This window comes from Perca fluviatilis, chromosome 17 (genome assembly GCF_010015445.1).
Source record: "Perca fluviatilis chromosome 17, GENO_Pfluv_1.0, whole genome shotgun sequence".
NCBI classification, from domain to species: Eukaryota; Metazoa; Chordata; class Actinopteri; order Perciformes; family Percidae; genus Perca; species Perca fluviatilis.
In genome coordinates this window covers 19,275,530-19,293,082 of record NC_053128.1, presented here as the reverse complement: position 1 = coordinate 19,293,082, position 17,553 = coordinate 19,275,530, and the positions used below count along the sequence as shown (strand labels likewise).

General features: G+C 41.5%; 1 protein-coding gene across 2 annotated transcripts; it reads left to right on the top strand.

Annotated features, from left to right (window-relative positions):
• The first annotated feature begins 400 nt into the window (after positions 1-400).
• nup155 (nucleoporin 155) lies at positions 401-17,356 on the top strand. 2 transcript variants are annotated; one of them, XM_039780427.1, is made up of 34 exons: positions 401-556; positions 830-985; positions 2,219-2,356; positions 3,050-3,146; positions 3,338-3,408; positions 3,495-3,587; positions 4,135-4,398; positions 4,488-4,561; positions 4,683-4,774; positions 4,886-4,983; positions 5,081-5,248; positions 5,420-5,520; positions 6,932-7,102; positions 7,212-7,322; positions 7,565-7,659; positions 7,748-7,833; positions 8,059-8,200; positions 8,312-8,378; positions 8,495-8,610; positions 9,056-9,159; positions 9,358-9,491; positions 9,667-9,858; positions 10,019-10,157; positions 10,249-10,384; positions 10,482-10,635; positions 10,727-10,831; positions 11,008-11,162; positions 14,198-14,327; positions 14,419-14,532; positions 14,638-14,758; positions 14,844-14,954; positions 15,330-15,466; positions 15,608-15,714; positions 16,384-16,522. In XM_039780427.1, exons 2-34 carry the CDS (start codon positions 856-858, stop codon positions 16,520-16,522), a joined length of 4,092 nt encoding a protein of 1,363 aa, XP_039636361.1. In that variant the 5' UTR covers positions 401-556; positions 830-855. The 2 variants fall into 2 exon arrangements, with proteins under 2 accessions (XP_039636361.1, XP_039636362.1); XM_039780428.1 differs by lacking the exon at positions 401-556 and having other exon boundaries at positions 856-985; positions 16,384-17,356.
• Positions 17,357-17,553: the final 197 nt, after the last annotated feature.

Genomic DNA, 17,553 nt, shown 5'->3' with positions numbered 1-17,553 from the left:
CTATAAATACAGATCATTTAACAGTAACCTACAACAAAGAGTAAATACCATAGGGGTTATATTATATGTCTTGTTAGGGGAATTATATATTTTTTTATTTTTGCTGCTGAAATGATTAAAAACCAACTGGCTATATTTTTAGGAATGGAAAAAAAAACTATTTATATTGGATAATGTAAGAATGAAAATGTAATGTATGATACATCTTTACTGCATTTAGGTCAACTGGCTATGTTGAATTCTACTTTTTTTTAATTGAATATGGTATTTTTAATACATTTTTAAATGTATATTTAAAACAAATGGTGTGGTTAATATTTCAGATAAAATTACGTTGACCGGTGGGTGGCAGCACAACGTTTCACGTGGCCCAGTCTGCGAAAAATTAAGGAGACGAAGAAGATGATTCACCGGAAAATAAATCTTTCACATCCGCCGCTGTGCATGAGGTTGGCGGGCTGCTAGTTGTACATATTTGTTTAAATTCTGCTGCTCAACTGGTGAACAAAACTTCTTAGTCAAATACCTCAGTATCACGCGGAGTCTTTTTAGTCGGGTAAAGCAACGAGTTCACTTTAAAACACTTTATTTTACACCTAGCTAGCATTTAGCTTGCATGCTAAATAATAAGGTTTCAATGCTAGTAACGTTAGTCGGCTAATTAACCGGCGCTCTTCTTCCATCAGATTTCTAACATTAGCTAGCACTAAACAGAATATTTAACTTGCTATGAAGTTCGTAGAATATCACTCCATTATTTACGTATGACGCCTCGCCTAACTTTGCTAATTATCTTTTTTTAACTCCGTTTGAACGGTTTAATCTGTAGGTAACGTTAACGGTGGTAGCTCAGCCATGCCGTCCAGCGCTGGACCCAATATCCTCGCCGAAGCGCTGGAAAACTCTTCCCGGCTGATTGACAGACATCTTCAAGATGACCGCTGCTTTCCTGACCTGTCGGAGCTGCTCAGCGTCCCATCTCACAGTAAGTTATGTGGAGCGATTGAGCAGAAGAGAGCGACCTAACCGTAGCTATCAAACTCCGGTGTTTCTGTTTACACTAGGGCTGCCATTCCAAAGTAAATGGTGGGATAAAGTAGGAGGATGGACGAAGTTGATAAAAGCAAAAATCGCAATATTTTTTTTTTTTTTTTTTTTTTACCACAACGTTGATTAAAAAGTAATACATGTAATAAAGTATTGATCTTAATACAGACAAACGTTGTCACTGTTGGTGCTTTCACACAGATATAAGCACAACATAAGAAATATTTGAGTAATGATCCTGTGTAATGGAAAATTATGACGAAGAAGATAGAGATATTCACAGTCTAGTAAGTTCTGAGAACAATATGATTTAATTGTAATGCATCAAAAGAGGCAGTTGCCATTCTTGGATGAAATATTGTGATATGGCTTAAAGAAAGCAGTAGTTTGCAAGATATATCAATGTATTTTCCATATATCGGCTCAACTGTGAAAGGATGAAGACCAAATACTTAAGAGATTCATTTGCAGAAATAAATCATCTTCTGTTTACACCTGTGTCATGCCGACATATTGTATGGCTTTCAGAACCTGTTTTCCTCTTGAGCATACCAGTTTTCTGGCACAAAGGTGAAATGGTTGAATACTTATGTTGACATTAAGCAGTTATGGCTATCAAAAATGACTTTCTCTATAATTCATCCAGAATAGACTACTACAAATGGGTCACACATTTGAAATAATGGCACAAGTAGCCTTGTAGCTCAGGTTATATTTAGGGCAGTGGTGGCCTAAAGGTTAGAGAAGCGAGCTTCTGACCGGGAGGTCGTCGGTTCAATCCCCAAATCGCTTGTCCCTCCCTCATTACCACTACTGAGGTGCCCTTGAGCAAGGCCCTTAACCCCAACTGCTCCAGTGGAGCTGCTCAGTGGCCAGCAGATCAGACTGTGGTTGTACTGGGCAGCTTCCAGGTATGAATGTGTAACTGTGTGAATGTGATCAGGGCGTTCCTGCAAAAGAGAGGCTGCCTCTCAGTGAACCTTCCCTGAATAAATAAAGGTAAAATAAAACAAATTTCAACTGAAGGAAAACACAAGGTGCCAAAATATGTCCTTCTGACTTTTTTTCTTTCACCGTTTGCTCAATGATGGAATATTTACAAGAGAAATGTATTATGATCGGAAAGTGCATAATCAGTCTTTAACTTTGTTGTTGTTGATTGTGTTGATAGATATGCCGTCCCTCTCTGGAGTGTCGGACATGGACTACCCCCTCCAGGGACCAGGTTTACTTAGTGTGCCAAATCTCCCAGAGCTCAGTGCAGTCCGCCGAATCCCTCTGCCACCTGAGCTGGTGGAGCAGTTCAGCCGTATCCTTTCAGTCAATCGGCAATTGAATGCTTTCACTTTCACCCCATTTGTTTTCATCAGACATAAGCCGAGGAATTAGGTCCCGACATAGTTCAGAGTTTTCCTTTCAAACACGTAGCATAGAGCAGGAGAATGTCCGTGTCAGATTCGTTCTCACTTAATTGAAATACTTTTTGGTTTAGACGAGGGGTTGCGCTGGGTAGAGCGGGCGGCAGACAGGACGTGACACGGATTACACCGTTCATGGAGCCAGTAGTAATTTGGTCATAAACAATGAAGTGTCTTGCTGTTTGTTGAATTTGTCTCACAATTTCTTACCGACAGAAGTTGCAGATTCTCTTCTGTCCAGGTAGATATTTTTGTTGCAGTCTTCCTGTAAATCACCCTTGGGTGCGAGCTGCATGTAACGTCATTTACACGCCCACTCACTTGCAGTGAATTCTCACACTTTGGGCTCAATCGGAGATTACATGGATTTCATACTAGGGAGCTGGCAGGGTAAACAATGTTTGATATCCAATCCAACTGATTCAGACATTTGCATTCTCACATACAGCTCTTCTGGTTAATGTCTAGATAAATTCCTGTTTGCAGTGCATGTGTGAGTGCTGCTATATAGAATGAATGTTAAGTTGATTGCTTTTGTTTAGTTTTTTAAGTTGAATTTGAGTTTCAACTTAACAATTTTACAGATATGCAATGTAATTGCATGATGGGAGTTTTTCCAGAGATCTCTCGAGCATGGCTTACTATTGACAATGACATATTTATGTGGAATTATGAAGATGGGTGAGTACATTTACCTTACTTGGGGACTGAGTGACAATGTTCATGATGAGCATACATGAAACCAACTGAAGTGTGCACACACAGTGCACTTAAATGCATTATTAGTATTCATTTTTAATTGTGAACTTCCACAGTTGATGAATCTGGAGTGCAGACAATTATTTATTTATTTTCTGCTATATTCTTTGCAGAGGTGATGTGGCATATTTTGATGGCCTTATTGAAACCATTCTGGCAGTGGGCCTTGTAAAACCAAAACAAGGTATGTGTAAACACTTAAACTCAGCACTGATTAAAATGTTTACATTTAATTTGAGAACTGTTTATGAGTTGTATTTTTCTTCTTAGGAATATTACAGCCACACATTCACTACCTCTTAGTATTGGCCACTTCTGTGGATGTAGTAATCCTCGGGCTGAGCTTCCCCAAGAGCCAGGCTGGTGAGTCCTTCCTTCATTTCTTATCTCAGTGACACTGCATTTGACTTGTTCCCTGTGGCATGTGATTTATATTGATGCCATTGAGAAATACTCTCATTACGCTCATTAATTGAAATTTTAGCTTTAAGAGTTTAACCTCTTATCCTCAGTCCTCTGGGGAATTCTGAAACACGATAATCGTATCATGCTGCAGTACAATAAGATGTCCAACTGCTTTAAAGCTGCAAAGAGCATGCATAACATGGCAGCTGGCAGCTAAATATGTTGTCTTACGTAGTTAAATATGTACAAACAAGTGGCAGATATTCATGTGCTAGAGAAGGATAGCCGGTGTACCATAACCCTATCAAATTGTAACTGTGTCTACCTTTAGACATGCACGCTGTCAAGAATCGGTACATAGATAAATGCTATATTTGATTGATAAGGTACTTTTATAGACATCAGGCAGATATGGAGAGAACTCGGGTGTCATATCCTACATATATTCATGTACCTGTATTGGTTTATCTGGGTAATCTTTGTGTCTCTCTTTCTTTTGTTATAGGGTTGAATGACAGCATGTCTGGTGGGATGCAGCTGCTACCAGACCCCCTCTTCTCAATCCCCACAGACAACACCTACATTCTATCCATCACCTCCACAGACCTGGGACGCATCTTCATGGCAGGAAAGGACGGCTGCCTCTATGAGATAGCTTACCAGGCTGAGGCTGGATGGCTGAGCCAGCGCTGCAGAAAAATCAACCACTCTAAAAGCTCTCTGTCCTTCCTCGTCCCCTCCATGCTCCAGTTCTCCTTCTCTGAAGACGGTAAGGAGAGGGACGCAATTCTATTTGGAAAAATGTCCTTGATTAAATTAAACTTAACTGTAACCTTTTGTTGTCCTTGTGCTCCACAGACCCCATTGTGCAGATTGCTATTGACAACTCCCGCAACACACTATTCACACGCTCTGAGAAAGGTGTCCTGCAGGTATGACTTTTAGTAAATGTCATGTCAATTTTTCACGTGTGGCTGTTTCTGATTACCTGAGAAACAAATCTGTGGTGGTTGTCAGTGTGCTGAAATAATTAAAAATTTCTCTGTGTTTTAGGTGTACGATTTGGGGGCTGATGGGCAGGGTATGAGTCGGGTGGCAACCATGTCACAGAACTCCATTGTTGCAGCTGCTGGAAACATAGCCAGGTATTTCTGGGTTTATTGAACTTCAAATATGTTTCTTTCACATCTGTCATTAATTCTCCTTAAAGGGAAGTAAGAATTTATTTTCTTTCTCTTTTAAAACGTCTTTTGCAGGACAATTGATCGTTCTGTCTTCAAACCTATTGTCCAGATCTCTGTGATTGATAGATCAGAGTCCTCAGATTGTCACCTGCTCGCCGTCACTCATGCAGGTAAAGATTAGTGAAGATGAGCAAACCGTAGGATACGTGTAGTGTAACATAAAATGTTTATACTTCATGTGTGCCTGTACATATTCTGTTTCTGTAGGTGTGCGTCTCTACTTCAGCACCACACCTTTTACCCTTCCACACCAGAGGCATATGGCAGTTCGACCTAGCCTGCTAGCTTTGGTCCATGTACGTCTGCCACCAGGGTTTTCTGCATCCTCTACCCTGCAGAAACCTGCAAAGGTCCATAAGGCACTACACAGCAAAGGTAAAACTATTGTCTGCTACTCATCAGTTTACCAGAAATATCCAATTGGAGTCAAACATTGTTTTTTACTTTAAGTTAACGTTCATGTCAATGGTGTCCAGGCCCACCAATGGCAAGTATCCAGATCTGCCTGTAATACCATTTTGTCTTTTCTTTGTTTAAATCTTGCAGGTGTTCTGTTAATGGCTGCTTCTGAGACAGAGGACAGTGACATTCTGTGGTGCCTCAACCATGACTCCTTTCCCTTCAAGAAGCCCTTGATGGAGACTCAGGTTGGCACATAAGTAAATGGATTAAAGGTGCTCTAAGTGATGTGATGCGTTTTTTAGGCTACAACATTTTTTGTCACATATAGCACACATCTCCTCACTATCCGCTAGTTGCCTGTCCCCTGAACACACTGTAAAAAAAAACGCGGTCTCTGTAGACAGCCCAGGCTCCACAAACGGCAATAAAAATAAACCGCGCCAACCTGCCCCACGAACCATAACAGTGTTCAGACAATAACTGACAAGGAGCAGCTGGTTGAGTCGCACATTGTGGAAGTAGCCTACGTGCTAACGCTGCTGCAGTGATGGCTCAACCAGCTCCTTCTTGTCAGTTATTGGCTGGAACACTGTTATGGTTCGTGGGGCAGGTTGGCGCAGTTTGTTTTTATTGCTGTTTGTGGAGCCCAGTGTTTCCCACACATAGACTATTGTGTGGCGGTGCGCCTCACTGTCAACACCGGCCGCTGCACATTGCGTTTCGTTATTAATTTTTATACACTATTTAAAATACGTTCTTCTGCATTTCCTTTCCCTGCTCTCCTCCGTCTCTCTGTCACTTGTGTCTCGCTCACATACACACACAGCGCTCCTCCCACCGTGCGGTGTTAGGGTTTTTTAAGCCCATAACATCACCTTCAAGGCAGCGCGGCAATGGTTATGTTTAAGGTTACGGTGAGCTGCCTGTAAGGCGACGTTGGAGGCTTAAAACACCATCGATCCCACTGTGCACACAGCTTCTTTCTTGAACTCTCCATTAAGGAGAGAAGGTGAGAAGAAATTCACAAGTTCACGAAAGGTTGGTATCTTGTGAATACCTTTACACAATCGCACATTAAAAAGTGCTATAAAAATATTTTATATTATGAATACAATGTTGTCAGTGTATTAAAGTAGGAGTCCCAACCCTTGGCAAACAAGCGATTGCGCCTGCTTTAGAAAGTTAACTAGTCGCAAGTTTGCAGTAAAATGCGGTTGGGTTGTTGAGGTCAAAACACTATATGTTGCAGCTGTGAATCAAATAAACGTATTATAAATAATGTTATGTAATTTTTTTACTTTTACACTGAATGTTTGCTGCTTCAATCCAGATAAATGATGAGTACCAGCCTGAATCGAAAATTACAGTGTGTTCAGGGGACAGGCAGCTAGCGAATAGTGAGGAGATGTTTGCTGTATGTGACGAAAAATGTTGTAGCCTAAAAAACGCATCACATCACTTAGAGCACCTTTAAAATTGTAGGTGTCAATATAAAGTGTTTTACTACCATTGGTTGTCGCTCTATAATGCAGATTGTGTATACAGGTGCTTTGGTCAGACCTTTAGCTGGAGATTGTTTTACCACCAAAAAGCCAGGCTACACTGTTTAATAGAAACCCTACAATATGCCTCTCTTTCTATTGTGTTCTTTTGCAGATGATGTCTAATGTAGATGGACACTCTTGGGCTCTTTGTGCTATTAATGAGGAGAGACCATCCAAGATATTTACTCCTCTGAACAAGGAACAGATCCCCATCACTGAATCACCTGTGGTTGTCCAGCAGCACAATATCCCTCCGCAGAAGTTTGTCCTTCTCTCTGCAAAGGTTAACTACTGCTTTTATGACCTATCATGTTGCACACGTGTTCACTCTTGTCTGATAAAACAATGTCTTAATGTTGTATACTAAGTGTAGACTCCTTGCTGTCTTGCAGGGCAGTCATATCTTCCAAAAACTGCGGCCAGTAGACCAGCTCCGTCACCTGCTGGTCAGCTGCGCAGGAGGGGAAAGTGAAGAGGTTGAGCGTTTCTTCAAGCTGCACAGGGTACAAAGCTAAGATCTTCACTGTCTAATATTTCATAATCCCCATATCATGGCCTGTAGCCTTAAACATGTGTATGATGTATGCATCGTTTAAGGTTACACGCTGCAAGCCAGCAACCTGCATGACACACAAACACCATAACGCAGGATTACGGCATGCAGCCACAGACCAGTGTGCGCGCGCACACACACACACACACACACTCACAGTATATATTTAAGTTGTTGATCTGTTCTGTACAGGAGGAGCAGGCTTGTGCCACAGCACTGATCCTGGCATGTTCCAGCGCTGCTTGTGACAGAGAGGTTTCACAGTGGGCGACCAGAGCCTTCTTCAGGTTAGAAAACATTGTTTACACACTCACAGATTTACACTTACTCACACTGTACACAAACTAAAAGCAGTTTTTTCATTGTCATGAACAGATATGGAGGAGAAGCACAGATGAGATTCCCTGCAGCCATGACATCTCCCAGTACTGTTGGACCCGTGATGAGCTCTCCAGCACCAGGTAAATTATAAGTAAATACTGATATATAGATCAAGATTTAACGTGGCAGCTTAAACTCTTGTGACTTGGTGTAAAGCCTTATACACACATTACCATGTCTGCAAGTATTTGACTATTTGGGTAAACAGGATACACAAACCAAATGTATTGTTAACATATTTCAAACATTACATTTGATAATACTATCATAAAATACATGCGTAAACTTACTTACTCTCCCCTCAGGCATCATGCCCCCAGCTTTGGCCACACCTTTCACACCAATGCATTCTGGGTCTGCCCCCATCACACCCATGTCCGCTGGCCCAGAGGTGATTTTCTCAGGGAAACACAATGGCATCTGTGTCTACTTTGCTCGCATTCTTGGGTGAGTAAATCTGGTCATTAGTTATCACTTTTTAATCTGGTTTCTGGGTGAGAACAAAATTTACTGAAAAATGTCTTTCTCCCCTGTTCCTTGCTGACCTCACTCCAACAGGAATATTTGGGATGGCAGTCTTGCTGTTGAGAAAACCATCAGTAAAGGAAATCAAACTGTCAATATAGTAAGTATCATAATTAAACCAGGGGTTTATTCAACCCTTTAATAGTGATTGTACGTTTTTAGAATAATGCTAGTAGTGGTTAGTTTAACACTAACTGTTATCTGTTGTCTCCACAGTTGGAAAGCAGCGTTGGTTCGATTGATCTGGAGTCAGTACTTATGGAGCTCTGCGGTCTGCGGGAGTTTCTTGATAAAAACTCTCAATTCAGTCCATCTGCTCTTGGTGCTGCAAGGTAAAAGCTCCTTCTCTGCTTCTTTAGTCTTACATTTTACTAATTGGTGTATTAATGCCTCAATAGGTTCTGTTAGTTCTCAAATACATTGGCACACACTTTTCCTGACCCTTGCTCAGGTGTCATCACGTGACGTACAGGACTTAGGTCACGTGATACAGGTGGTTGTATTTCTAATTTCTGGCCTGATCAGACCTAATGAGAAAGAAATCCAAACTGCATTTTGATGATGAGAGCCTTCTCAAACTCATTATGATTGATTATGTGGCAGATACTGAAAATAAATATTTTTCTCATATATTACTTACTACTACTTTGTCACTGTTAGTTTTTTCTACATGAAAGTTGAACCTGCAAAGACAGGATTCAGATCTGCAAATACCCTTACTGTAACTGAGTCTTGTTTCTCATCCCCCTGACTAACCTCTGTTATGCTACCTGTTAGTTTCAGCTCCCCTGCCAACCTGCAGCAAAGGCTGCTGGGATTTATGCGTCCTGAAGGAGCCACCTCTCAGCAGGTCCAGCAGGAGCTCCAGAGGAAATATCACAGTGAGTTATGAGTGCAGGTTTCCACGTTTTCTGAATATTCAATAATCAATGATATTTTAAACCAACATGAATAGAGTAAATGTGGAACTTTGACGTACCAGCAAAAGACAAAGAAGTGGTTTACTTTGTTTCACTCTCACTGACGTCTTTATTCCTTCAAATGCCTGTAACTGTTTGTGTTTCCGTCTTTGTATCCAGCCAAGGCTCAGGTCTATGAGAAAGTATCGCTGCAGGGTATCCAGCAGTTAGTGCATCGCTCCTATCAGACCCTGGCTCTTTTGAAGCTTCTCTGTGATCATCAGTTCAGCCTCATTATGTCTGAGCTGCCAAAGGTACACGTGTGCACAAACACTTCTCCTGTAGACAACTGCATATGCTCATGTGTCATCATTGCAGTATTCATCCACATGCCTTCCTTAATGTAATCTTGTTTTTAGCCAAAAACCCAGTGTTCAATGTGAGTGCTCCCCTCATTGCTCACTCTGGCACCTTTTGCTGTTTTTGTAGGAGTTTCAAGAGCAGATGAAGGGAGCAAGTTTTAAGGATGTAGTGATTCGGGGCAAGGAGCTGTCTGGAGCGCTCATCACAGCACTCATTAATGTCTACATCAAAGATAATGCCTCTGTGGAGGCCATCAGCAATCACCTCCGGGACATCTGTCCCCTGCTGTATAGCAGCGATGACAGCGTTTGCTCCAAGGTACAACGCTTTTTTTGTTGTTGAATTTTTTCTGAATTATCTTATAAATAATATTAACTAGATATAGTTAAATGTCATCAAAGTCATTAAAAGGTATTGATGTACCCACATTGATTAATGTGTCTTAATATTGAATTTGTTGCTTTTGTCTCCCACTCAGGCTAATGAGTTGCTGCAGGGCTCTAAGCAGATTCAGAATAAAGCAGATAAAGAGCGAACACTCAGGGAGTCTCTACGGCTCTATCAGCAGATCAGTCAACACACAGATCTGCCGCTGGTCTGCTCCCAGTACAGACAAGGTAGGGACACACAAGACACACTTTCTGTATTTGTGTAGCTAATTTGTTAAATAATGCTGTTATTTATTTTTTTGCTATTAAATTGTCGCAGTGCGTTTCTACGAGGGAGTCCTTGAGTTGTGCCTCACAGCAGCGGACAAGAAGGATCCACAGAGACTGGGGCCCCACTTCTACAAGAACGGAGAGCCCGAGGAGGATGGAGTGGGACAGCAGGCCTTCCAGGAAAGGTAAAGAAAGTCGAAAGAAGAAGCACGCAGATCTGCATCACTGGCCACTGTAGCCGATTGTCACAAACATTTATCACCCCTCCTCTGTCTGCTCCAGACTTTCGTGTTATAAGTGCATCACAGACACCATGCAGGAGCTGGTGAACCAGAGCAAAGCCGCCCCTCAGTCTCCCAGCGTCCCTAAGCAGCCTGGGCCTCCTGTAATGACCTCTGACCCTAACATGCTCAGTAACGAAGAAGCTACAGCTCATGTGAGTAAGAAGGTGACAGCGAATGATTATTTCTTGCCAAAGCAGTGTACATGATCTGCATAACTGATGAAAATATGTTGTTCCCTTGTAGTTTGAACAGATCCTCGGGCTGGCCCAGAGGTCTCAGGACGAGCTGTTTCACATTGCTCTGTACAACTGGCTGATTCAGGCCGACCTGACTGACAAGCTGCTAGAGGTAGTGTATCTTTTATGAGTCTAGTTTTATGAGTCTTCCAGATTTGATTGCCCCATTCACCTACAAACTGTTGTTTTCTGATTAATTGAGCCACTTTTAAAGGTGCTTGTGTAATTACATTATGTAAATACATGTGTAATCTGATAGCTGTCCTTTATTTGTCCATTGTTGTCCAGGTGAATTCTCCGTACCTGGAAGAACATCTGATGCATATGATAAAGCAGGATCAGAGTAAGGTGCACAACATGGACCTGTTGTGGCGCTACTATGAGAAGAACCGTAACTTTGGCAAGGCAGCTCATGTACTGGCCCGTCTCGCAGACATGCACAGGTTTGACAGACATCTACTGGATAATAAGTTTAATTCTCGTAGACCAAGCAGTCGGCCAAGAACTAGTGGCCAACAAAAACAGCCAAACCAAAAAATACTTGAACACACCGCAAAGACTACGACCGACGGCCAACCAACGGCCCGCTGCGACCTCTGGCTAGTAAGCTAACTTTAACTTGCTAATTCCACCCAACATGCCTTCATGCTTCACTGGTTACAAAACAAAGTTCGGTTGTGACCAGTGCTTGTTTGGGTCTTTTAGCTCACAGCTTTAGCAGCAGACAGTTGTACGTCCTGCTGTTGGAATCCTCTGCAGGGAAATACAGTCACACTTTTACACCGTTTCATTGAAGATTCACACCTCTAGTAGATACTAGTGATGGCGAACTGAAGCTTTCTGAAGCAGTGAAGCTTTCAAGCTTTCAAGTATCGAAAAAAGGTTCACTACTCGAAGCTTCAGAACTCTGAGGACATCTGGTGGTGAAGTTAGGGATAGCATTGTGTCACAAACTGTTTCACAGTTATTAGCCATGAATGTCTTTAGAGTAAGCCCGACCCAACCCGAGCCCGTGCGCGTTGTGTCCAAGCCCGGCCCAACACATTAACTGGATTTATGAGCCCGATTTCAACCCGACACTTTTTTAATACGTGGGCCGTTATAACTGACGTTCTCATACAATTCAGAGTTGTTTGAACTGCAGAAATCTGTTTAAAATGATCTTAATGAATAATGCAACAAGGACTAAACATGTAAACTGCGCTGTTTGTTTATTCAGAATGGAACGGATCGCAAATGGATCTGAATGAAGAAACGTAAAAAAAAAAAACTCAACATATTTCTCTGTGAGGGCTTGCCTCTCATCACGCTTGGAGAAGTAACAAATGAGGACGTTGAAGGCTGACTGTCATCTTTTCTGCCACGGCAAGCCTGCTTCATGTGTCTGTTCATCATCCAAGTCCCCGTTTTATTTGCTGTTACAGGCGACAGCGTGCCGTACTTAATGCACTCAACCAAGCCGACACATATGTATTGTCACTGCCCACGACTTGTTTAAAATGGTTCCATACCTCCGACTTTCCTCCAAACTTGCTCAAAGGTAATTCTCCTATTTCTGATTATAACATAGCTTTCTCCCCACCCAATTAGGCTATAGTAAAAAACACAAAAGCTTGATCAAGGGCCCGGCCCGGCCCGGCCCGGCCCAGGATAGTGGCAGAAAATAACGGCCCAGCCCGAAAGTCAGGCGGGCTCGGGCAGAGAATCTAAACTCTAGGCGTACTTTAGAGTTGAAGATGAATACATTTTGAGTATGAATTCATTGATAAATAAATAATGACATAAATAACTAAGCCTATGTGGGACCTTGCATAAATAAAAATGTAATTGCCTTCTCCGCCAAAAAAATGAACTATAAAGTTAGGATTTTGGTTGTGAACTGTCTTGTTTGAAAACAAATACATCAATTTGGGAGGGAAATGAATGAAGATCACATTGCACACATGTTTCTGTGATTAGGCCTACGTAGCCTAGAGCAACATTGTCTCCTTAGCCAAATAGGTGAGATAGGCACTGCAGAAGGCGCTCTAAACTCTTTTATAAACTCTCTACTCACTATAAACTAGGCTACTCGCTATGAACTTTCTACTGGCTATACACTTTCTTACTGGCTATAATAATCTCTCTATTCACTAACTCTCCTGACTCTGTTGACTCTCCTACTGCAACAACCCCAGCCCTGTGTCGCGCTGCTCGCGCAGCTTTTGAATTAAACTTCGAAGCAGTCACGTGGGTGTGTGTGAAACGAAGCTTCGGACGTCACTGGTCACGTGATTATCCCAAAACGAATCAAGCTCCGATACAAAGCTTCATTCCAAATTGGTTCATGTTTTCGATACATGCCTCGAAGCAGGAGGTTCACGGGTAACATCGCTAGTAGATACCGGGCACTAGGGGTGGGAATCACCAGAGGCCTCACGATACGATATCATCACGATACTTACGATACGATATTGCGATTTTAAAGATATTGCAATATTCTGCAATATATTGCAAGTTTGTTCCCAACTTCAAATTTTTCCCAATTTCAAATTATGTCCCCAAAAGAAAACTTTGTCAACATCTGTTTTATCTAAAAAGATAAATGTCTCTGTTCATCTCACTTAAATTTTATTGTTGCAAAATGGGATTGTCAAGCAGACCTACTGACCAACACATATAGAATATATCCATATATCCAGAAGAATCCAGTATTGCCACGGAAAATATTGCGATACTATGCTGTATCGATTTCGTTATATTAGCACTGTATTTTAACATGCGCTGTTAACGTTAACAGAAAATTGCGTTGCCTGTATGTTATCACGGCAAACGCATGTGTGTGGAAAGCGGTTGCACAGCAGCTTAAATGTTGTGTTGCGCTTGAACGTAGTGTTTAAACTTTACTGAAACAACCAAATAAAATATTGACTTCTTTTGAAATAAGATTTTTCAGTTTTGGTTGCCAAAGGGGGCACCCATTACTGTCGAGCCCTGCTTACACAAGTAGTTATGTATCTTGTTGTAAGTTTGCCCTCTTATGGACATAAAGTGCAAAAAAGTTCGAACCACTGTCTTTTTACAAGGAATATTTGAACGTCATTTTTGGCCCTATGTGTGTATTGCATTGGTCAGATGAAGCTGAATAGCCAATCGGATGGATTCCTCGCACAGACACTGACGCGGCCCAAAAAAGGCAGATGATGGCCGATGCGTAGCGACATTGCGTGACATACCGCAAAAACTAGGGCGACAGACACTCCCCCAACTTGGACCGACAGCCGACGATGTCCTTGGTGTGTCAGGACCTTAACCTATCTCCAGAAAATAAATTTATGAACAACCTCCAACACTGACTCTTCAGCAAACCCTGGTTACCACACATACATTTTTGTATACCAGGTATAGACTTGTATGGACTCTTCCATGGACTCTTGCTAACTGTTTTTTAAAGTGAAGACATAAAAAAGTACTTACTGTTCATTCTCTTATTATGCAGCACTGAGATCTCATTGAAGCAGCGTTTGGAGTACATTGCCCGAGCCATCCTGTCTGCTAAGAGTTCCTCCTGTATCTCAGCTCAGGCATCTGATGGAGAGTTCCTTCACGAGCTGGAAGAAAAGATGGAGGTACTTATGCGGTGGTGATCACAGTGAAGGTAATCTAGGAGGGATCCGCCGTTGTAACCACTCAGTTCCTGTGTTTGGTTCCCCTTCCCAGCTGGTGCGTATTCAAGTACAGATCCAGGATACCCTGATCAGACAGTACTCCCATCATCCCTCAGTGAAAAATGTCATCTCTCAGTTGGACTCGGAGCTTATGGACATCACCAAGGTAAAGCTCAGCAACAGAACAATGATAAGGAGTTGGGGATTATAAATCATTTTCAAAGTGAATGGAAAATGTTTATAAATGCTAAATAATTGTTTTCTGGTGTAGCTCTATGGGGAGTTTGCTGACCATTTCAAGTTGTCTGAGTGCAAGCTGGCCATCATTCACTGTGCAGGACACTCTGACCCAATCCTGGTGCACTCCCTGTGGCAGGAGATCATGGAGAAAGGCAAGTGAAATATCAGCACTTTGCAAAAATGTACCCATGCCATATATGATGTTGGTGTCAGTTATGATTGCCTTATCTTGTCTAGAACTTGGAGACACCGTGGCTATGAGTCCAGCAGACAGGATGAGGTCTCTCAGTTTGAAACTGGTATCACTGGGAAGGATTTACGCCGGAACACCAAGATATTTCCCTCTGGGTAAGCATTCATACCTTCCTGTGATTATATTCCGTTTTTCTCTTGTTTGATTTTTCCAGCTAGCTGTTGACTATTTTGTTAACGTTAACATAATTAGATTTCCCCTGTGCATCATTTATGTCAGCATGTCTCAGTGGTACAGGCCTGCAGGGTCTTGCTGGTGCTCTAGGTGATTGCTTAATTATCATCTCATTACAAGCAGCCTGATCAAACTTGTCTTATCTGTGGAGACAAAGATTAATTTTATGTACAGCCTTGGTATTTGCATGCATGCACAGGGTCAATTATGTCAGATGCAAAACATTTTTCCACAAGTAAAGAACAAATTGCTGAGTATGCAATGCTAACAAGTGCCGATATGTCCTGTGATTGTAGAGTTCCTAGTAAAGTTTCTAGAGCAGGAGGTGTGTCGACTGAACTGGGACGTGGGCTTCGTCACCTGCACCATGCAGGAGATTGGAGTACAGTTGCCGCGTCTTCTGGAGGTCTATGACCAACTCTTCAAAACTCGGGTACGTGCTTCAGATAAAATATCATATGTCAGTGTATCAATTTTGCTTAAACTTATGATTATAGATAGCATTTGCAGTTTTTGCGGATTGAGGATTAAATGGTCTCTTACTTAATCCACCAATCTGTCTTATTGCCTGTAGGATCCCTGTTGGCAGCGGCTGAAGAAACCTCTCCACCTGGTGGAGTGTATCCACGTGCTCCTGTCAGGATACGTGGATGATCCCAGCAGAGTGCCAACCTATGACAGGTAATCACTGGGCACTGTAGGGTTGGGCTTGTGTTTACAGAGCCATTAGCATGAGCATATGGTCCCTTGTTAAAATCCCTGTAACAGCCTAATGCTTACCCTACCAAAGTGTCCATGAGCAAGACAAAAACCATTCCCTACTCGCTCACTTTATTGTAAGCTTCTCTGGATAAATACCTGAACTGTAGCTGGACAGATATAAAACCTTACTGTGAGCTCCACATGCCCACTGTTTGTCCAAGCTTGATGCTTATTGTTTGTGTCATGATAAATACTCTGAACTTCTCGTCACAGGGGGTTATTTAAAGGTTCACATGTATTCAAGTCTTAAGTGTCATTGTCTTAAAATAAAATACTCACATGCCCATATGTACATAGAAAGGTTTATAGGTCGCGGTAATTGTTCCTCCTGTCCATACTGGATGTAAAGAAATCCCTTCCTAAGCAAATTCAGTTTAAAAGATACAAATACATACAAATTTCTCTCGACCACAGCTCAGTAAGTAAACACCGTCTGGGAAATACAAATGGGGGATTTTGGAACAACCCTGCTTAATTTGATTAACTCAAACTATTAAATTATTAGTTTCAGCAATGTGCCTAGTGTGTTACTGAAACTGTCAAAACCTGCAATAAACCTATGGTAAACGTGTTTTCCCTCCATTTCAGACGCAGATTCACTAATGTGTGTCTCGACGACATCTGTGGATACCTCGTGGAGCTGCAGTCTCTGAGCCCAAACTCAGCCCTTCAACAAACCATCGGCAACTTCAAGTCACTGCAGGCGAAGCTGGAGAATCTCCACTGACGCTGGTAATGACGTTGTTCACAGGACAAGGGACCGGTGACCTCTGGATCTTGCACTGTTGGCCTTAATTAAACAGTTGATTTAAAGTGTGATTACCTGATCAGCGCACGTTTGTAGTCCACTGTAGTTTGCCTCTTGTCCTCTTCAGTCTGATGTGTTGCAGCTTAGCAAGTGCGTGTTGTTAAGGGACAGAGGGAGCAGATGACTGTAAAGTCTTCTGATAAAGATGAGGTAGACTGAAGAGACACGTTTTATAACTTATTTAATACATTTTGTTATAGGTCCAAACAATGCTGAAATACAACTTTGGAAGCAAGACACTATTTGTCATTTGCATTGTGTGCAAATAGCTGTGTCTTAAAGATATCTTAAAAAAAAGACAAGATATTGGAGTTATCAGTTTATAAAAACATGAAATCAGGTGAGTTTTCATATATGAAAATGCACTTATCGACGATTGATTTGGGATATTTTCATATGAATCTACTTGGTGAATATACTGGACTAAAGCCTTTTGATCACAGGATTAATTTTGATTGTTCTACGTTTGCCTCCAAACTAACAGTTAAGAGTTGGATGTTGTAATTATGTACATAATAACTTGGCCATAATGTTGTCTCTTCTGCCAAAGTTCATGCACACACTTAAACCTTTTTTCCCATATGTATTATTTACAGTGAGCATTTTATCTTCTTGGTTGATACATTTAACAGTGCTTTTGTAATTGTTTTGAATGTGAAACACATTTTTAACGCAGTTCACAGTACTACACTCAAAACTTTGAGAAAAAAACATAAACATTTTTTATAAAGAAATAAATCTTGTCATTGCTTTTGTGGATGTTTTGAAAACACTTTACAGACACTAGTTGTCACCTGTGAAACAACAAACTTGCGTTCTTAGGTACAGTTTTGTGTTAAATTTTACAAATACATAGACAAATTGCTGTGTGTTGATAATGTGACACTGCAGAGGGAGTGCAATAATGGACTTAATGTCTACGGTTTGTGTTGACATAATTATCTTTAATT